The sequence below is a fragment of the Schistocerca americana genome, chromosome 9 (assembly GCF_021461395.2).
Source record: "Schistocerca americana isolate TAMUIC-IGC-003095 chromosome 9, iqSchAmer2.1, whole genome shotgun sequence".
NCBI lineage: Eukaryota > Metazoa > Arthropoda > Insecta > Orthoptera > Acrididae > Schistocerca > Schistocerca americana.
In genome coordinates this window covers 18,666,273-18,689,064 of record NC_060127.1, presented here as the reverse complement: position 1 = coordinate 18,689,064, position 22,792 = coordinate 18,666,273, and the positions used below count along the sequence as shown (strand labels likewise).

Here is a 22,792-nt window from a genome sequence, read left to right as displayed (position 1 = left end):
TAAATGCAACCCATACCGTGACTTTTTCGTCATGCAATGGAGTTTCCACGACAGTTCTAGGATTTTCGGTAGCCCAAATTCTGCAGTTGAGGGCGTTGACAGGCCCTCGGAGCGTGAAATGACCTTCGCCGGTCCACAACACGTTACTCAACCAATCGTCCTCTTCGCCATCTTTTGAAACGCCCACACCGCAAAAGCCCTGCACTTCACTAGATCGTCAGGTAACAGTTCATGATGCCGATGGATTTTGTACGCATAGCATCGGAGGGTACGCCTCAGTGCCAACCAAACAGTAGTGCGACTGCACGAGCTCTGACTTCCCGTGCATAGACGAACCCGCTACAGTCTCCATTTCTTCCTGAACTGTCTCAGCAACATTACGCCTTGTGCTCGGTCGGCCACTACGGGGTCTATCGTCTAAACAACTCGTCGCTTCGAACTTCGAAATCATTCTCGCCACGGCTGCATTTGTCAATGGACCCTTACCCGTTCAAATCCCCTTCCTATGGCGATCGGATCGTAACGTTGAAGTACCACATTCCCCATTCTGATAATACAGCTTCACTAAAAGCGCCTTTTCAGGTAACGTCAACATGCTGCGACTGCTGGCGCATCTGATTCTCTCTCTCATTACAGCTCCTTTTATACACGATTGTCATGCGCAGTCACTGACGTTTTGCTGTCCAGCGCCATCTGTCGGACATTTTGTGAAGTCTGTTTTTTTTTATTTGTTGTAATAAAACCCCATGTCATTGCAAGCAAGTGTGTCAATTTTTACCTCTCTATCTACATTATTCCGTGGTTTATTAAGTTTTCAAATTTATACTGACTTTTTGATCACCCTGTACATACTGTAGTGATCGTGAGCCTTAGTTACCTTTGCGATTGTTCGTTGTAGCTTGATGTTAGTCAAGAATGCCTTTAAGGCGACAAAGACGTCATTATCAGCACCTCACTGAGTTTGAACGGGGTCGTGTAAAAGGACTACGAGATGCTGGACGGTCCTTCTGCAACAGTTCAGGAAGACTTGGCAGGAATGTAGCCTCTGCACGTGATTGCTGTCAGCGGTGATCACGTGAATGTACGGTCGCAACAAGACCAGGCGTCAAACGGCCACGTGGCACTACGAGAGGCAAGACCATCGTGTTCGGCGTATGGCTACAGCACATCACATCGCATCTGCAGCAGCAATATAAGCAGCAGTTCCCACCACAGTGACATAAAGAATTGTTACAGACCGGTTACTTCAAGAAGAGCTGCGAGCCGCACAACCTGCAGCGTGCATTGCGTGCACGCGAAACCACCGCTACTTGTGACTCAAGGGAGAGCTCATTGGAGAGAAGGACAGTGGTCTGTTGTGGTTTCTGCAGAAAGCGGTTCTGTTTGGGTGCCAGTGATGACAGCGTGTTGGTTAGGAGGCCAGCCGAGTCTCTGCAACCATCGTATCTGTGTGCTATAGTTCAATTCTTTTATCTTGGCGGTTCGCGCATGCCCGCCCAGACGCGGGAGATAGCTGCGTTGCCAGTTGCACGCACCAAGAGAAATAGCGCCATAGTATAGTTCGCAAACTTACGTTTAGGGGGAAGCGCGCAGTTTATGAAGTAAAGCCACCACGGCCGCATTTTTAACCCTTTCGCTGCTACAGAGACGTGCTCCCCGCATTCCGCGCGGGTTGCGATTTTGTCATCACTGCACTGCTCGCCTGTGCAGACACATGGTGTTCCGACTGCTTTGACACACTTTATCATTCGATTTCACAAAAACTATTTGACCAAAAAATTTGATTTTTACACATCTTGACTGATACCTTCTCCCCATAAATGACTTAATTTTGTTTCGATGTTCAACGCAATTATTGTGCAGCATTAGATGTAGTAAACCATTGCACGAAATTTTGAAGAGTTTGCAGAGGTAAAAGTCCATAGCGTATACTTCCCGTATGGTCGATTTTAGTTGCCACTAGAAATTTCAAAAAATTACATTCAAGCGAATAAAATTCATGAAGTTAGACAATTCGATATTGTTTTTAAATAAAGAAAATATTAAGCACCAAACAAGGTTTGAACTCAGAACCTTTACATTTAGCAGCCATACACTTTAACCATTACACTAACGCAACACATTATTCAATAGTCCTCCCGGAGGAGGACTTTAATGTATCACGCAAAATACCGAAAAACACTGTTGGTATGACTATGAATTACTCACGTTTCGTCCAAGTACAATAGGAAATAAACAATTACCGCTGTTCTTCATTGCGAAAAAGCGGTTAGTGAGAATCATAAAAACACCTTTCCTTGCTATTGCCTGAATTAGGAGGTTTATTGCTTGTTTGGTTTAATTAATTAATAGAATATGAAGCAATTGGTATAAAGAATGCTTTTTCCAAACTTTCTATAAAAGAAAGTCTGCTATGAAGACATTGCTTTTGTTGAATTATTTTATTTATGACTGAACGTTTCTAAAACTGAATACACTCGTCCGTGCTCTGCACTGCAGTCAAACTCTGGCAACGTCGTTCTCTGTTCATTGGCTGACTGTGTTTTGTGACGTCAGATGCGCAGAACGAAGCTAAACTCGGCCGCCGTCGTAAATGACGCGCACTTTAGTCACAAAGGACCTACACCTTGAATTATGGTCTGGGGGTATGAAAGCAGGAGCTCTCTCGTGGCTATCCCGTGTACCGTGGCTGCAAAATTTGTACGTCAGTCTGGTGATGCGACCTCTTGTGCTGCTGTTCATAAACAGCATTCCAGGGGGTGTTTCCAAACATAATAACGCTCGTGCACGTACCACTGTTGTAACCCAACATGCTCTGCAGAGTGTCGACGTGTTGTCTTGGCCTCGTCGCTCACCAGATCTGTCTCCAGTCGAGCACATATGAGTCATCACAGTACGACTCCAATGTCACCCACAGACAGCATTAACCGTCCCTGTATTTACTGACCAAGTGCAACAGGCATGGAACTCCATCCCACAAACTGACATCCAGCACCTGTACAACATAATGCAGGCACGTTTTCATGTTTGCATTCAACATTTTGGCGGTTGCACCGGTTATTAATGTTTCACATTTGTAATAGCTTATTTCGGACACACATTAAACCGTATCTTGCAATGCTGAATCCTGAAATATATTACCTTGACAAATGCATTCACGAAATTTCATTAGTCTTCAAAAGTCCCCTTAGAAAAATTTATGCATTTCTGTGCTGATAAACCTCTTACATTATTTGATTTTCAAACAGTTGAACAGAACTGAACGAACTCAGACATTTCGCTCTTTACCTATTCTGATCAACACTAAACTGACACACGATATTTTTAGCGCAACGCAATCTGACTTTCAATAATCTCTACAAAAGAATGGCCCTAACTAACAATAACCTATACCTTTCATGAATCACTTACCTCACAAAAATCTTCCATACTCGAACTACTGCAATACAGCGAGCGCCAATACTGCCAGCTAAATAAAAGATTCTAACTACTGAAGGCACTAACTAATTGATAGGTATACTTAGCAAATGAAAGATTTTAATAGAGAACAAATAATGTATTTACCTTAATAGCATTCAAAATATATATATAAGTTCATGACATCCAGTCTTACAAATTTACTGTCTCTGATGGACACACGTCCAGATCATCCGCTCTCAAAACTCCGCCATTTCTCTCCCCACATCCACCTCTGCTGGCGCTCACCTCCAACTGCGCAACGCTACGCGTGTTCACATCCAACTGCCCAACACTACAATAGCGAATATTGCAACAATGCCAACCAACCACAGACTGCACACAGAAAAGTCAGTGATTTTCATACTGGGGGCTATGTAAATAGGCTGTTTAGGTTCTTATGTTGGTAACGCCACGTAGCGCTGTGTATGAAAATCACTGACTGTGCCGTGTGCAGTCTGTGGTTGGTTGGCATTGGTGCAATATTCGCTATTGTAGTGTTGGGCAGTTGGATGTGAACAGTGTGGTGTCACCGCCAGACACCACACTTGCTAGGTGGCAGCCTTTAAATCGGCCGCGGTCCATTAGTATACGCCGGACCCGCGTGTCGCCACTGTCAGTGATTGCAGACCGAGCGCCGCCACACGGCAGCTCTAGAGAGACTCCCTAGCACTCGCCCCAGTTGTACAGCCGACTTTGCTAGGAAGGGTTCACTGACAAATGCGCTCTCATTTGCCGAGACGATAGTTACCGTAGCCTTCAGCTACGTCATTTGCTACGACCTAGCAAGGCGCCATTATCAGTTTATATTGAGATTGTAATTATGTATCATCAAGAGCGATGTACACCCATTATGGATTAAAGTTAAGTATTCCAAGATCTTCGTACTTTATTTGCAATTCTCAAGACATTGTCCTGTTCCAGACCTCACGCCAGTCTGCGTGAGCTTAAACGCGTGCATTTCGGCCTCCTCTAGCAACACGGTGTTGGCTCTTCTGCCAACACATCAAACAGCACGTAGCGTTGCGCAGTTGGAGGTGAGCTGCCAGCATTGGTGGATGTGGGAAGAGAGATGGCGGAGTTTTGAGAGCGGATGATCTGGACCCGTGTCCATCAGAGACAGTAAATTTGTAAGACTGGATGTCATGAACTGATATATATATATATATATATATATATATATATATATATATATATATATATATATTATTGGTGTTTTGCCCTTAAAGAACGCATTTGGACTAAACTACATGGCCAGTTCCTTTTGCTGCCTTCCTTGCTGCCCAAACTTCCCTCATTCGCTCGCTGTGTTTCTGTTTCCGGTCCTCTGTCCATGCTTCTTGTCGGCTTTGTGACTTCGGCTTCATCTTGATTGCCTTTTTGGTTGCCCATATTTCTTTCATCTTCTGGCTGTGATTTTGCTTGCTTCTTCGGTCCATTTTATGCCTGTTCGTTTGTCGCATTGTATCTCATGTAGTTTACTTTTCTTAATGATGTTTCTGAACTTTATTCTGTCGTTTATTGTGTCTGCTGTTATGTTGAGCTGGTTCAGGTCGTTTTCTACCTCTGCCACCCATTTGTTGTTTCTAGTGGTTACCCAGTCAAAGATCTGTTTGGTCAGCCTGTGTGATGGCATTCTGTATAGGTGTCTATAGAATTGTAGTCTGCATTTTCTAATCTTTTCTGTGATTGTCTCCGTATGTTTGTACAGTTCCTCTGTAGGTTTCTTGATCCATATTCCATTGTTGTTAGTTGCGCCAAATATTTTCCTAAGTATTTTCCGTTATATATACACTCCTGGAAATTCAAATAAGAACACCGTGAATTCATTGTCCCAGGAAGGGGAAACTTTATTGACACATTCCTGGGGTCAGATACATCACATGATCACACTGACAGCCCCAGAGGCACATAGACACAGGCAACAGAGCATGCACAATGTCGGCACTAGTACAGTGTATATCCACCTTTCGCAGCAATGCAGGCTGCTATTCTCCCATGGAGACGATCGTAGAGATGCTGGATGTAGTCCTGTGGAACGGCTTGCCATGCCATTTCCACCTGGCGCCTCAGTTGGACCAGCGTTCGTGCTGGACGTGCAGACCGCGTGAGACGACGCTTCATCCAGTCCCAAACATGCTCAATGGGGGACAGATCCGGAGATCTTGCTGGCCAGGGTAGTTGACTTACACCTTCTAGAGCACGTTGGGTGGCACGGGATACATGCGGACGTGCATTGTCCTGTTGGAACAGCAAGTTACCTTGCCGGTCTAGGAATGGTAGAACGATGGGTTCGATGACGGTTTGGATGTACTGTGCACTATTCAGTGTCCCCTCGACGATCACCAGTGGTGTACGGCCAGTGTAGGAGATCGCTCCCCACACCATGATGCCCGGTGTTGGCCCTGTGTGCCTCGGTCGTATGCAGTCCTGATTGTGGCGCTCACCTGCACGGCGCCAAACACGCATACGACCATCATTGGCACCAAGGCAGAAGCGACTCTCATCGCTGAAGACGACACGTCTCCATTCGTCCCTCCATTCACGCCTGTCGCGACACCACTGGAGGCGGGCTGCACGATGTTGGGGCGTGAGCGGAAGACGGCCTAACGGTGTGCGGGACCGTAGCCCAGCTTCATGGAGACGGTTGCGAATGGTCCTCGCCGATACCCCAGGAGCAACAGTGTCCCTAATTTGCTGGGAAGTGGCGGTGCGGTCCCCTACGGCACTGCGTAGGATCCTACGGTCTTGGCGTGCATCCGTGCGTCGCTGCGGTCCGGTCCCAGGTCGACGGGCACGTGCACCTTCCGCCGACCACTGGCGACAACATCGATGTACTGTGGAGACCTCACGCCCCACGTGTTGAGCAATTCGGCGGTACGTCCACCCGGCCTCCCGCATGCCCACTATACGCCCTCGCTGAAAGTCCGTCAGCTGCACATACGGTTCACGTCCACGCTGTCGTGGCATGCTACCAGTGTTAAAGACTGCGATGGAGTTCCGTATGCCACGGCAAACTGGCTGACACTGACGGCGGCGGTGCACAAATGCTGCGCAACTAGCGCCATTCGACGGCCAACACAGCGGTTCCTGGTGTGTCCGCTGTGCCGTGCGTGTGATCATTGCTTGTACAGCCCTCTCGCAGTGTCCGGAGCAAGTATGGTGGGTCTGACACACCGGTGTCAATGTGTTCTTTTTTCCATTTCCAGGAGTGTATTTCATCAATAGCACAATTTCACGACATTCATGCGAAAAAAAGACAGCTCAGCCTTTAAAAACTGAATGAGCCAAAACACTGTGTTTAGACTGAATGAGCCAAAACACTGTGACCACCGCCTATCGCGAGACTGAAATGGCGACAGATGGCATTGTTTAAACACGACGCGCCCAGGAAAGTAAACAAGCAGAACACAGGTGAATTGGGGATTCACTCTAGAATATAGAGCTTTTTAGACACAGTGTTTTGGCTGAATGAGCCAAAACACAGTGTTTAGACTGAATGAGCCAAAACACTGTGACCACCGCCTATCGCGAGACTGAAATGGCGACAGATGGCATTGTTTAAACACGACGCGCCCAGGAAAGTAAACAAGCAGAACACAGGTGAATTGGGGATTCACTCTAGAATATAGAGCTTTTTAGACCAATACACGAGGGTCGCCCAAAAGGTAATACACTACATTGTCTTAGCCAACAACGGTAGTACTAACGCGAAACTGCAGGTACCCACTATTTCAAATTTTCGGGGTTTCCGGTTCCTCCGACAGACAGCGTAGCTGCAGCAATGTTTCAACATGGCGTCTGTAAGTGATGTACGTTACATGCAGCGTGTGGTCATTGAATTTCTCACTGCAGAGAAAGAAACTGTTGGGAACATTTACAAACGGTTCTGTTGCTTTTTGTTCTATCGCTACAACTACATGAAGATGCGTGTTTTTGTCACCAGACGCATTTCGCTTCATTGAAGTAAAGTGTCATCACTGGCCTGTAATCGCATATTTACAATTTCATTTGTTTTTAAGATCGGAAAGCAGTTCATTAAGAGTTTGTTGGTTTCTTACTTATGGTAATTTCTGCTTGGTTTTTCACCTACTTCAGGAAATGCTGTCTTTGGTTTCGTTTTTCATTATTCACTGCCACTTGTGCTCTAATTTTTCGCTGCTTTGCAGAACTATGCATTAATTACGTTTTACACAAACACTTTTTCGTACACCACTGTTCGCTCACTGTTTATTTGTGTGATTCTAAAGCTGTATTGTGTTTTGTAGTGTTGACAACATTGCCACGACTTTGTCTCTGACCTAGACATTTTTTTCTTTTTCTCTGTAGTTAACTATATGTGCGTTATTTAATTGTGTTATTGTGTATTTATACACTGTGTAAGAGTAATGAAGGAATAGTGATGGAGGTTTTTTTGTGATGAATAGGTGGGGGAGGGAGGAGGAAAGGTGAGTGGACATATGTGCATACTTGTCTGATGGAGTTGCTCAATGACCAAGTAAATATGGGAAACGCGACACTGCATATAATAATTTCATGTCACTTCTTGCTCCTCACATTTTCCTCCAACTCACGCCCCATCACACTGCTATGCACTTACAGCCACTCATCTTTGCTTCTCTCCCCCACCCCACCTATTCACCGCAAAAAAACTCCATCACTGTCCCTTCACTGTTCTTACACAGTTCATAAAGACACAGAAACATAATTAAATACAATAACATACATATTATTAAAGAATAGGTCAAAGACAAACCAATGGCAATGTTGGCGACACTACAGAACTCAATACACGGAAGTACACAAATAAACAGTGTACAGTGGTGTACGAAAATGTGTGCTGCGTAAAACGTAAAAAAATGCATACTTCTGCAAAGCAGTGACCGTAAGTGTCAGTGTCTAACGAGGAATTGAACCAAAGAAGTGCTAGCAGATGCCATTTTCTGATGTAGGCGGAAAACCATGCAGAAATTACCGCAAATAAAAAGCAACAATTTTTTTTTCAATCTTAAAAATAAAATAGATTGTAAATATTTGTAATTACAGACATTTTATTATATTGCAACGGTGCAACAAAAACATCCTCAGGAATTGTAAAGGAACTATCGCCAGCAGGAGGATCTGCAGCGAATTGACGCATGGTGCAGGGAATGGCAATTGAATCTCAATGTAGACAAGTGTAATGTGCTGCGAATACATAGAAAGATAGATCCCTTATCATTTAGCTACAAAATAGCAGGTCAGCAACTGGAAGCAGTTAGTTCCATAAATTATCTGGGAGTACGCATTAGGAGTGATTTAAAATGGAATGATCATATAAAGTTGATCGTCGGTAAAGCAGATGCCAGACTGAGATTCATTGGAAGAATCCTAAGGAAATGCAATCCGAAAACAAAGGAAGTAGGTTACAGTACGCTTGTTCGCCCACTGCTTGAATACTGCTCAGCAGTGTGGGATCCGTACCAGATAGGGTTGATAGAAGAGATAGAGAAGATCCAACGGAGAGCAGCGCGCTTCGTTACAGGATCATTTAGTAATAGCGAAAGCGTTACGGAGATGATAGGTAAACTCCAGTGGAAGACTCTGCAGCTCGGTACGGGCTTTTGTTGAAGTTTCGAGAACATACCTTCACCGAAGAGTCAATCAGTATATTGCTCCCTCCTACGTATATCTCGCGAAGAGACCATGACGATAAAATCAGAGAGATTAGAGCCCACACAGAGGCATACCGACAATCCTTCTTTCCACGAACAATACGAGACTGGAATAGGAGAACCGATAGAGGTACTCAGGGTACCCTCCGCCACACACCGTCAGGTGGCTTGCGAAGTATGGATGTAGATGTAGATGTAGAATACGGCCACACAAATGAAGTCTGTGAGCAGTTTACGGAGCATCGATAGTCGGCAGAAGTAAGATTAGTCGCTGGGCCATTGCGAGAAGGTAGTTCGGCAGAGCTTCAAGATTTGCAGCGTTCCCGGCGGCCATCCACAGCTATCACCCCTGACAATATGCACCTTGCTGAAGCGCTCATTCTCGAGGACCGACGCATATCGACTCGTCAGCTGCCAGTCAGCAAAGGGAGTGTGGATGCAATCAGTAACTCAGTTTATTTTCTTGTCTGCTAGTGACATGATTTTTATCGTATATATATATATATATATATATATATATATATATATATATATATATATATGTTGACATAATTTTACGCAAAAGAAGGCCAAAAACTGGACACTTCAAGTGCATTTGGTGTAACTCTCATAAGGTCTTGTATGGTGCAGGTGGTTGGTGATGTGGAGCACTGAAGGAAATGGCCGTTAGTCTGCTCAACGCCACACTGGCAAAGAACTGAGCCCATAGAGAAACCTCAAGCCCTCAGATTGGTTTCGCATCTCGTTGTGTTTGATCGTAATCTATTGAGAGACCTCCATATTGACCACTTCTCCGAATGTCCAGGGGGAAGTTCTTCCTTTGGAGCCATCCATTCTCCCAAACTCCGGCATTTCTCCCGCCATCGCGAGATCCATGCCGCGTGTGGATTCTCGATGAGAGCCTCAGTAGTTGTCAAGAAGGCCTTTCTTGATTTTAGCCTGGGATGTGCGGGCTGAAGAACATATAGTGGATGGGCTTCCTTCGTTGTGGCCTTACTTTTCTCATATCTCGCAGCTACCTCACGTCTGGTTTCAGGAGGAGCTATGCCAGCGAGGCAATAGAGTTTGTCCACAGGAGCAGGTCTACAGCAACCCGTGATAACTCGGCAAGACTCATTTAGAGCCGCATCTACGTTCCTGGCATGACTGGACTTGCACCATACCGAACATGCATGTTCAGCAGTGGATAACATAGAGCAAGTGCGCTTGAGCGCACAGTGCATGGATTAGCACCCCATGATGTATCTGTCAATGTTCGCACTATGTTATTTCTGGCTGCCACTTTCCGTCCGGTGTTTAGGCTATGCTTTTTATATGTTAACGCGCGATCCAGAGCTACTCCAAGATATTTGAGAGTAGGATTATGTTCGAATACGATGCCTCCCCAGGATATATTTAAGGATCTATCTGCCTGTTTATTCTTCAGGTGGAAAGCGCAAGTCTGACTTTTGGCAAGGCTTAAGTTTCAAGTAATTCCCATTATAGTAAACAGTGAATTCTTCCAAAGATTTTGATAGCGTATCTTCTACAATTTCAAAACAGTCAGCCTGAATAGTGACAGCGTAGTCATGAGCATAAAAAAAGCTTCGAGTTCCTTCAGGGATAGGGTGATCGTTGGTATAGATGTTGAATAATAGCGGCGCAAGCACGCTGCCTTGTGGCAGCCCATTTTTCTGAGTTCTCCATCTACTTTTCTTATCCTGAAATTTCACAAAAAATCTGCTGTTTTGGAGAAGGTTTGTAATATTGCACAGGAGTGTGAAATCTTTATAAACTTTATTCAGAAGGAGCCGATGGTTTATTGTATCGTAGGACGCGGATAGATCGATAAAGACGGCACCTGTAATGAGCCGTTTCTCATATCCATCTTCGATATGTTGTGCTAAGTTTAATATTTTAGACGTGCTACCCTTCCCGTCTCTCAAACCTGCTGTCTGTAGTATTAGAAGGGGCTCCACCATTCTAATCATTTTCTGAAGAATGACCCTCTCCAGTATTTTGTACAGATGACAGAGTAAGCAGATAAGTCTATAATTTTTTAGATCTTTCCTATCCTTTCCCGGTTTCGGTACGGCAATTACTCTTGCTTTTCGCCATAGTTTAGGGATCTTGCATTCTCGAATACAGTTGTTCATATTCCTTCGATATTCACGGATATTATAGTCAACACTGGTCCTAAAAAGGACAGTTGATTCGATATCTCTGATACTTCTGGTGTGAAAGGATAAGCCGCCAGGTCATTCTGAGTTGGACTCTGACGTTGCCCAGGGTACACCCGAATGCAATTCATATCTCTCTACTTATCATCAAAGGTTGCAATCTTCGGGGAGGCTCCTTTCGTGTACGCCATATTCTTTAAATACATAAATACGTGGTAGACTTGATATTGTAAACTGTAATTATGATCGTAAAGGTATTATACATTCAACTGGTGTTTTTGCCTTAAGGTGTAATATTAATGCTGCCATCAGCTGTCTGTATTGGAATTGTATTTTGAAGATATTTGGACGTTTATTGTAAACATAGTATTATATTTGGTTTACAGATGTATACATTAGTCGGTTTCTGTGCATTATCTTTCCTCTTGACGGCTTTGATGACAGTGGATCAGCGATATTACATGTTTACATATTCACCACTAGAAGTAAGAGGTGTGTGGAAAGTCGGTTATGTTTCTGTTATTTTCTTAGGTTTCGTTCCGATTATCTGCATTTACATAGGCACTCCGCAAGGCACGGGACGGTGCGTGGCGAAGGGTACCTTGAACCACTACTAGCCATTTCCTTTCATGTTCTACTAGCAAATAGAGCGAAGGAAAATGATTATATGCCTCAATATGAGTCCTAATTTCCCGTATCTTATCTCCGTGGTTCTTACGTGCAATGAATGTTGGCTGCAGTAGAATCGTGTGTCAGTCAGCTTCAGATGCCGGTTCTCTATAGTGCTTCCTGAGAACAACGTCGCCTTCCTTCCACGCATTCCCATTTAGTTCCCAAAGCATTCCTACAATCCGACCTGGTATGGATCCTAATGTCTCCAGCAGTACTCAAGAATAGGTCGCACAACCTTCCTATATGTGGTCTCCTTTACAGACGAACCACTCTGTCCTAAAATTCTCCCATTCTCCTTCCCTGCCACAGTTTTCACATACTCGTCCATTTCGTATCGCTTTGCAATCCCCCCCACCCCCTCCCCCCACCGATATTCAAACGACTTGACTGCGTCAAGCAGAACACAAGTAAAACTATATTCTAATATTACAGGTTTGTTCTTCCTACTGATGCCCATATCCTTAGATTTCTCCGCATTTAGAACTAGTCGCCATTCATCACACGAACTGAAAATGTTGTCCAAGTGCTTTTGTGTCTTCCTGCAGCCACTCAACTTCGACACCTTACAGAACACCGCAGCATCATCAGCAAACACACGCTGATTGCTGCCCACCCCGTCTGCCAAATCATTTATGTATACAGGGTGTTACAAAAAGGTACGGCCAAACTTTCAGGAAACATTCTTCACACACAAATAAAGAAATGATGTGGACATGTGTCCGGAAACGCTTAATTTCCATGTTAGAGCTCATTTTAGTTTCGTCAGTATGTACTGTACTTCCTCGATTCACCGCCAGTTGGCCCAATTGAAGGAAGATAATGTAGACTTCGGTGCTAGTGTTGACATGCGACTCATTGCTCTACGGTACTAGCATCAAGCACATCAGTACGTAGCATCAACAGGTTAGTGTTCATCACGAACGTGGTTTTGCTGTCAGTGCAATGTTTACAAATCCGGAGTTGGCAGATGCCCATTTGATGTATGGATAAGCACGGGGCAATAGCCGTGGCGCGGTACGTTTGTATCGAGACAGATTTCCAGAACGAACGTGTCCCGACAGGAAGACGTTCGAAGCAATTGATCGGCGTCTTAGGGAGCACGGAACATTCCAGCCTATGAGTCGCGACTGGGGAAGACCTAGAACGACGAGGACACCTGCAATGGACGAAGCAATTCTTCGTGCAGTTGACCATAACCCTAATGTGAGCGTCAGAGAAGTTGCTGCTCTACAAGGTAACGTTGACCACGTCACTGTATGGAGAGTGCTACGGGAGAACCAGTTGTTTCCGTACCATGTACAGCGTGTGCAGGCACTATCAGCAGCTGATTGGCCTCCACGGGTACACTTCTGCGAATGGTTCATCCAACAATGTGTCAATCCTCATTTCAGTGCAAATGTTCTCTTTACGGATGAGGCTTCATTCCAACGTGATCAAATTGTAAATTTTCACAATCAACATGTGTGGGCTGACGAGAATCCGCACGCAGCTGTGCAATCGCGTCATCAGCACAGATTTTGTGTGAACGTTTGGGCAGGCATTGTTGGTGATGTCTTGGTTGGGCCCCATGTTCTTCCACCTACGCTCAATGGAGCACGTTATCATGATTTCATACGGGATGCTCTACCTGTGCTGCTAGAACATGTGCCTTTACAAGTACGACACAACATGTGGTTCATGCACGATGGAGCTCCTGCACATTTCAGTCGAAGTGTTCGTACGCTTCTCAACAACAGATTCGGTGACCGATGGATTGGTAGACGCGGACCAATTCTATGGCCTCCACGCTCTCCTGACCTCAACCCTCTTGACTTTCATTTACGGGGGAATTTGAAAGCTCTTGTCTACGCAACCCCGGTACCAAATGTAGAGACTCTTCGTGCTCGTATTGTGGACGGCTGTGATACAATACGCCATTCTCCAGGGCTGCATCAGCGCATCAGGGATTCCATGCGACGGAGGGTGGATGCATGTATCCTCGCTAACGGAGGACATTTTGAACGTTTCCTGTAACAAAGTGTTTGAAGCCACGCTGGTACGTTCTGTTGCTGTGTGTTTCCATTCCATGATTAATGTGATTTGAAGAGAAGTAATAAAATGAGCTCTAACATGGAAAGTAAGCGTTTCCAGACACGTGTGCACATGACATATTTTCTTTATTTGTGTGTGAGGAATGTTTCCTGAAAGTTTGGCCGTACCTCTCTGTAACACCCTGTATAGAGCACAACCGCGGTCTATCTCACGTCCCTGGGGCACTCCTGACGATAGCTCTGTCTCTGATGAGCGCTCGCCGTCGAGGACAATGCAGTGGGTTCTGTTACTTACGAAGTCGTTGAGCCACTCACGTATCTGTGAACTTAATCCATATGTTCGTACCTCCTTTAACTGCCTCCAATGGGGCACCGGGTCAAATGATTTCCGCAAATTTCGAAATACGCAGTCAGCCTGTTGCCCTTTATGAATAATTCGCAGTATATCATGTGAGAAAAGGGCACCCTGAGTTCACACGACCAATGCTTTCTAAAAACATGCTGATTCGTGGACATAAGCTTCGCCGACTCAAGAAAGTTTAGTATATTCGAACTGATAATATGTTCAAGAATTCTGCAACAAACATAAGTTAGGGATATTGAGCTCTAATTTTGCGGGTCCGTACCTTTACCCTTCTCCCATACTGGAGTCACCTGCGCTTTTTTCCCAGTAACTTGGGACTTTGTGCTGAAGAGAGATTCACAATAAATGCAGGCTAGGTAAGGGGCCGATGTCGTAGAGTACTCTATGTAAACCCAAATTGGGATTCCTTGCAGACCTGGTGATTACTTGTTTTCAAATCTTCCAATTGTTTCTCTATTCCAGAGTGCTTATTACTATGTCGTCCATACGGGAGTCTGTCCGAATGACAATATGTTTGCACGAGTCTCCTGTGTGACTGACTTCTTGGACCTGAAATTTGAAACATCTGCTTTCGTTTTCACCTGGGTTGTGTTGGGATTATTATGTTTCATTCTTATTTTTTTCTGATAGTTTTTTTATAGTTTATGTTGTATCTTTCTTCTACAGTGTTTATGCTATTACAATGGATGTGAGTTACTTAGTATCTCTGGTTTGGTTATTTTACCCGTTTTTCTGCTTTACAATGTCAATGAAGTTTTCGATACATATTTTTGTGCTCGAGGTCGGTTCGTTCGTCCAGTAAATATGGAGAGTTGCTATTTCCACACATCGTTTACCTCTAGTAGTAACTATGGAAATATGTAATATCGCTGATTCACTGAGATAAATGCTTCAGTGAGTCACATAACACAACTTCCACATGCATGTAAATCATATTAGCAATGTTCTGATTGCACAGATTGACATAAAGGCTGCACGTATAAAAATTCTCTAGAATGTTACTAAAGTAGAAGTTGAATGGAATGACACAGACAAGCATGTCAGACTATTGGGTTTGTTTGATATAGGGAACATGAATCTGATATAATATTTTGCCTAGGAAAATTGTGTGGAAGGTAGCCCAAGTTTTAATTTATTCATGTTAGTTAAGACGAAGTATTGTGTGGGAAAGTGTGTGAACTGAGTCGTTTTGAGCTCCTACTTTCAAGCAGATAATTCAGCTTGATCAATAACCTGTTTCTCAACTGCGTCTCAAGCCAAATATTGCAGTGCTCTTGCGCCATAAGATTGGTGAAATTAGCCTATGATAGCTCTCTGGCACAAGCCCTATTATTTCACTGGGAACAAACGGTGGTTCTTGCTGCTAATACATCTTATCCAGCGTAAGATTAATTTCCTTAAACGAAACTAAATGCGAAAACTGAATCGTATGAAAGTATCTAACAGAATGTAGAAATCATAGGTCTGAAAAAAAGTAAGTATCAACACATTTCATGTTGTAAACAGAAGTATATGTTTCGATACGCGAAAATTCACATGTGTAAATGTAGTGTCTGTTGTTTCATACGTGTCCAAAAGAGAAAACACCATTTTTGACCCAGCAGCTACAATTAAGACACAAAGAAATTACAGACATTGGTTGCAAGTGGGAAAACTGTATCTGTCAATCCGAAACAGTTCCGATGTTGATGCTATAGCACATTACAAGAAATATTGCAAAATATTAAAGACTGTAATATGGACGTCAAAGCAAATATATTACAAGGAAACGATAGTCATATCAGATAACAAAATAAAGACAATATTTGATATAGTGAAGGAGGAGACCGGTAGAACCAGACATGAAGAGGAAGAAATAGCATTAAGAGTAAATGATTCATTGGTGACAGATATGTATAGTGTTGCAGAACTTTTTAACAAACATTTTATAACTATTACAGAAAAGATGGTGCTCTCACGTTCGGTAGATGCTGCTATGGAATACCTCAGACCAGACATTTCAAGTAACTTCCATAATATGAATTTGGCCCTCACTACCCAAGCAGAAATAAGGTCCATCATAAAATCTTTAAAATCAAAAACATCCAGTGGGTATGATGAAATATCTACAAAGTTAATTAAAAAATGTGATTGTGAGCTAAGTAACATATTAAGCTATCTGTGTAACCAGTCGTTTATCAGTGGAATATTTCCTGAAAGGTTGAAATATGCTGAAGTTAAGCCACTGTTTAAGAAGGGAGATAAAGAAATAGCATCAAATTTCCGTCCAATTTCACTGTTGCCAGCATTCTCAAAAATTTTAGAAAAAGTAATGTACAATCAGCTTTATAACCATTTTATCTCAAATAACATATTGTCAAAGTCACAGTTTAGATTTCTAAAGGGTTCTAATGTTGAGAAGGCTATCTACTCTTACAGCGAAAATGTGCTTAATTCATTAGACAAAAAATTTCAAGCAACTGGTATATTTTGTGATTTGTCAAAGGAATTAGACTGTGTAAATCACAATATTCTTTTTAAGTAAATTAGAATATTATAGTGTAACAGGAAATGCTGCAAAATGAATCAAATCTTATATCTGTGGCAGGTAACAAAGGGTGTTAATAGGAAAAAGACATGTATCAAGCTATCAGGCATCATCCAACTGGGAACTAATTACATGTGTGGTCCCACAATGTTCCATTTTGGGGCCCTTACTTTTTCTTGTGTATATCAATGACTTTTCATCAGTAACATTACCAGATGCCAAGTTTGTTTTGTTTACCGATGATACAAACATTGCAATAAGTAGCAAAATTCTTAGAAAGATCAGCTAATAAAATATTTGTGGACATTAATCACTGGTTCCTAGCCAAATCTTTGTCACTAAACTTTGAAAAAACACACTACATGCAGTTCAGGACTAGTAAGGGGTGTCCCACGAGTATATGTCTAACATACGATGACAAGAAGATAGAAGAAGTGGACAGTGTTAAATTCTTGGTATTACAGCTCGATAATAAATTCAACTGGGAGGAGCACACCACGGAACTGCTGAAGCATCTTAACAAGTCACTGTTTGCAATGCGAATTTTGTCAGACATAGGGGATATAAAAATGAAAAAGCTGGCATACTATGCTTACTTTCATTCCATAATGTCATATGGGATTATTTTATGGGGTAATTCATCAAGCCAAGCTAAAGTTTTCCGGGCACAAGAACATCCTGCAGAAGCCTGTTTAGGGAACTAGGGGTACTAACTACTGCATCCCAATATATTTATTCCTTAATGAAATTTGTCATTAAAAATATATCACTTTTTCAAACCAACAACTCAATTCATGGAATCAATACTAGAAATAAGAATAATCTTCACAAGGATTTAAAGTCACTTAGTCTTGTACAAAAGGTGTGCATTATTCAGGAACACACATTTTCAATAACTTGCCAGTAGCTATAAAAAGCTTAACAACCAATGAAATTCACTTTAAGACAAGCCTAAAGGATTTATTGGTGGCAAACTCCTTCTACTCCATTGATGAATTTCTCAGTAAAATCAACTGTTATACATACATATACATATATAATTTCTGCACAATTTCAGTGCAGTAATGTGTTCATTGTAAATAAGTATTATAGTAGTTGTATTACATGTTCATTACCTTATAAATAAATAAAAAAACTTTTTAATTTTAAATTCAGTGCACTAATATTTGTAAAATGACTGTTTCATGTAGTGTTCATTAAAAAATGATGATCATTCCACTTGGGACCTGTGGAATGGTACATTAGCTTATTTGTTTTAGTTGTAAATATTTGTCACGTATTGTTGTTTTTCTGACATCTTCCACATCCTGGAGGACCTCCTCATTACGGATCAATTGGAATGAAAGTAAATCTAATCTAATCTAATTGATCTAAATCAGTGGGGAAACTGCTTACTAGGCAGATGGTCTGATAACTAAGCCATCTGGACACAGGGGTCTGGGCAACTCCACGGACTACCCCAGCACTCATCCCACCAGACCCAAAGTCTCAACTTATCGACACACTACTAACGTAACTCCCATTGCCCATTTCCTCATCATTCGTGACATTTCGCCAATTCCTGTAACAGTTCGAGCCTGGTGTGCATCCACACTGAAGAGATCAGTGGCCATGGTTCAAATGGCTCTGAGCACTATGGGACTCAACTGCTGAGGTCATCAGTCCCCTAGAACTTAGAACTACTTAAACCTAACTAACCTAAGGACATCACACACATCCATGCCCGAGGCAGGATTCGAACCTGCGACCGTAGCGGTCACGCGGTTCCAGACTGTAGCGCCTTTAACTGCTTGGCCACACCGGCCGGCTCAGTGGCCATCCTCACCTTTATTTTATATATATATATATATATATATATATATATATATATATATATATATCTTCCTCACTGTGTGTGTGTGTGTGTGTGTGTGTGTGTGTGTGTGTGTGTATGGTGTCTGTTCTTTTGGACATAACAGGATTGGCCAGGGGCATTATGTTGCAGCATCTGTGTATTAAGCAGGAAACCCAGGTCCAACGTCTGTAAATCCTTTGTGCCTTGATTCAGGTGAGTTGCATATCATGTGCTTTTTCTTTAAATAAGTTTCGAAAACATTTGTATTTAACTAATCTGTTTCAATCATTTACAGGTGATTGTAGACGATGATAAAGAAGACAGTCCTATCATTTTGGATGAGCTGGTAAGCCAGATAAAAGATGATCGGCGTCTCGTCATTGTGTCATCACGGGGAATTAACTGCTTGTACGACAAATACAAATCATCTGACGTCTCCGATGACACCTGGAATGATTTCCTGGACATCAAAGTCAGACTGAACGGGGACACCTACGAATGCCACCTGCGGGACCTGGTGGCAGGAGTCGATGCTCTCAAGTCACTGCTGGACGAAAAGCCGGCGCTCTTGCTGGCTCTGGCACGGCTGTCGCAACCTCTGAGGATGGGCCACGAGCTGGAAACGCTGCCTGCACACTACGTAGCAAGGGAGTTGGCGGACCAGAGGCTACTGACGGACGAGTTCTTCTCGTCTCTGGATAGGATTCGCGAGTGTGAAAGTAAACAGCAAAAAGTACAGCTCGAAGCACAGGACACTAGTAGAAACACAGTAATCGTGGTGGGGGGTCCCGGAGCGGGAAAGTCGAAGATGCTGTCATATGTGGCAAAGAAAATAAAAGAAAGGGTCCCCGGCTGTTGGCTATTAAGAGTTAATCTTTTGGAGTTTTACACGGTTTTAGAGCACAGTGATAGCGACGAGAAAGCTGTGGAAGGCATCTTAAGGGGGTCAGTCTTTAGGGAGGGCGAGTTTGGTGAACTGGAGTACGCACTGCTTCGCTACAATTTGCTAGAGTCCCCAAGAGTGGTCTGTCTCGTGGATGGCTTCGACGAGGTGTGCCCAGATTACATCAGAAGGTGTCTCGGGGTGTTGCCTCTGCTGTCACCACGCGAGGGCAGGCTACTGGTGACGACGAGGCCAGAAACTGTCAGTCTCTTGAAGGCTCAGACGGGTGTGGATGCCCACTCGCTGGAGCGTTTCAGTAACTTAGAGCTAACAGAATTCTTCAGACGCCACTCCTCTAGGGGAAACATCCAACGTTTCCTTCGTCTTAAGCAGAACGTTAGGAATCTACTGAGAACGCCTCTGTTTGCTGAAATGTTTGCAAATCTGTCCCAGGAATTAGGTGAGAAATACGACATTGTGACTCTGTACGAAGCTTTCTTCCGAAATAAATTCAGAAGGCTTTATGAGGAGAAGTGTGGTGACAACTTTTCCGCTCCTGGGAAGAAGAGAGAAGTGGAGGAGGCACTGAATAAGCACGAGGAACAGTTGATGCCCCTCGCAGCATCCGTTCTGTTACGCGGTCCGGACATACTGGCAAAGCCGTCATTCAATAGGGACTACTTTGTGAAGGCCGGAATTGTGTACGAGTTTGCCGATGGGAAGCCAGCGTTTCTGCACAGGACATTCGCCGAACACTTCCTCGCCAAATGGTGTTTCCTCGGGGATGGCAAGCAGAGTCGTGCGGCACTGTACCGCAAGGCCTACGTGCGCAATCGACTCGAGTTCTTTGTGGAGTCCTTCAACCGCAGGGCAGTGAGGGGCCGGCCGCTGCTGGAGGCGGTACTGGACGGCGACGAGGGCCAGGTGAAGGCGCTGATGGCCGAGGGTGCCGACCCCGGACAGACAGACGAGTGCGGCCGCAACGCACTGCATCTGACCGCGGCCACCGACACGGTAGGGCACGGCAGGGTCTTCTCCATCCCTGTGCTGCGGCGACTGTGGGGAGACGCTTGGGAGGCCACGTTGTCTGCTGTGGACGGCCTGCTCGGCTGGACTCCCGTGAGGTACGCCGCTGAGGGTGGACGCTGGTTCGCCTTGTACAAGCTGCTGTTGGCTGGCGGTGACCTCAGCCTCCTCGGGGACTTCCAGGCGGGGCTGCACGACCCTGTAACGTTGCAGGCCATATTCGAACATTGTGGATACTGGATGCTGTACCAGTATGTCATCAGGCGGAAACATCCCGTAAAGGAAAGTATGGAAGAACAAATCGAGGTAAATTAAAATGTACCATACACCACATATTATGTAGCTGAAACTAATCTGAAACTTTCTGGCAGATGCAAACTGCATGCCAGCCAGGACTAGATCCGGAACTTTTGCATACAGTGCGTAAACGCTTCACTGTCCAGCCACACTTTTGTGACCATCTGTCAAATACCTGAATAAGCACTTTTTCAGCTTGGACTGTAGTGAGACGTACAGGAAGAGTGTTGGTAAGGTTCTGGAACGTACTGATAGGGATATGGATCCATGCAGACCTCAGTGTCGTGGTCAGCTGCACTAGGTCTCTTGGTTGAGGCTCCATGATGCGAACAGCCTGATAGAGGTAGTACCAAAGATTTTCATTGGGGGGAGTTTACTATCTCATTCTGGGGCCCACTGAATCACGCATGTACCCTACCTGCTGTGTGACATGTTGCATTGTTTGTATATGCCATCATGCCAAGGAAAAAAAAACTCCATGTAGAGGTCTACATGGTCCCCAAGGATACCTACAATCTTGTGTTGATCCATTGTGTCTTCCAGAATGACTAGATCGCCCAGGGGATGCCACGAATTCATTGACAATAAGGCTTCCTCCTCTGGCCTTGACATTTCCGATGATTGTTGCAGGATGTCTGCTTTCATACATTTCAAGTTGTGCATGCCAACAGACATTTGTTAGATGGAGAAAAAAATGTTGTTCATCTGAAAAGGACGCGTGTCCTCACTCAGCGGACGTCCTGTCGCAGTACTGCTTATTCCAGTCTTTGTCGCTGATCCACAGCAGTCAGCATGGGTGCACGAACCAGGTGCCTGCTGCTCAAGCCCATATAGAGCAACACCTACTGAACGGTCATTGAGGAGACACTGTTGGGGGCTCCTTGCTTCATTTGGGCAGTTAGTTGCTCAACAGTTGCCTGCCTATTTGCCCATATGCATCTCTGCAGCTGACGTTCACCTCTGTGGCTCTGACTCTGAGCACTTAACAGTGGAGGTCATCAGTCCCCTAGAACTTAGAACTACTTAAACCTAACTAACATAAGGACATCACACACATCCATGCCTGAGGCAGGATTCGAACCTGCGACTGTAGCAGTAGCGCCGTTCTGGACTGAAGCCCCTAGAACCACTTGGCCACCATGTCCGGCATTCACCTCTGTCACCTATGGTCCATGGTGCACCACATTTGCATTGGCGGTGGTTTTGGATAGCGCCATTTTGCCATGCACAGTATACTTTATCCACTGTGGTAAGCAGTTAGTTTACATATTTAACCATCTCGGAAATTCATCCACCCATGGCTCGAAACCCAATGATCTTGGGCTTTGGGATAGCAGATAAATCGCTCCATTTGCACATTAACACTATCACTGAATCGTTTTCCATGTTCCCCTGTCTTCCCGATATGCTTTACATACCCTTACCCTTCATTGCTAGTGCAGCCACCCACCATTTGCGACTGGGTATTGTGAGCTGACATCATAAATAGGCGGTGGTAACATGAATGTGACTGGACCTTGTATCACAGAATGAGCTATCCACTCACGACTCACAACCTGCTAACATAGCTTTACTTCCGCCAGTCCCTCGTCTCCTACTATCCAAACCTAACTGACGGTCTCTTGCATTCCTGGTTTGACTTTTACTCCTACAAGAAAGTATATTTCTGGCTAATGGCTTACTCAGACTGTTTTTTTTTCTCTGTAACGACGTGTGCACTGACACAAAACATGATTTCTTCCAATAGTATTAGTTCTGCAGTGTGAGTGCGAGTTCTCATGTAAAGTTCGGAAAATAGAACAAATGGGAGTAAGAACCACCAGTCTCCAAGTCGAGTGGTAACGTCACGAGAGGAGGAGGAGGAGGAGGAGGAGGAGACTGGCAGACAAA

At 44.2% G+C, this 22,792-nt stretch overlaps 1 protein-coding gene across 2 annotated transcripts in view; it reads left to right on the top strand.

Moving 5' to 3' along the window:
- LOC124551144 overlaps positions 1–22,792 on the top strand; it is a 94,359-nt gene that overhangs the window by 34,195 nt on the left and 37,372 nt on the right. For both annotated transcript variants that reach the window (XM_047126108.1, XM_047126107.1), the window contains one exon: positions 18,992–20,911. In XM_047126108.1, coding sequence (XP_046982064.1) covers positions 18,992–20,911 — 1,920 coding nt within the window. The remainder of the gene's footprint in view (positions 1–18,991; positions 20,912–22,792) is intronic.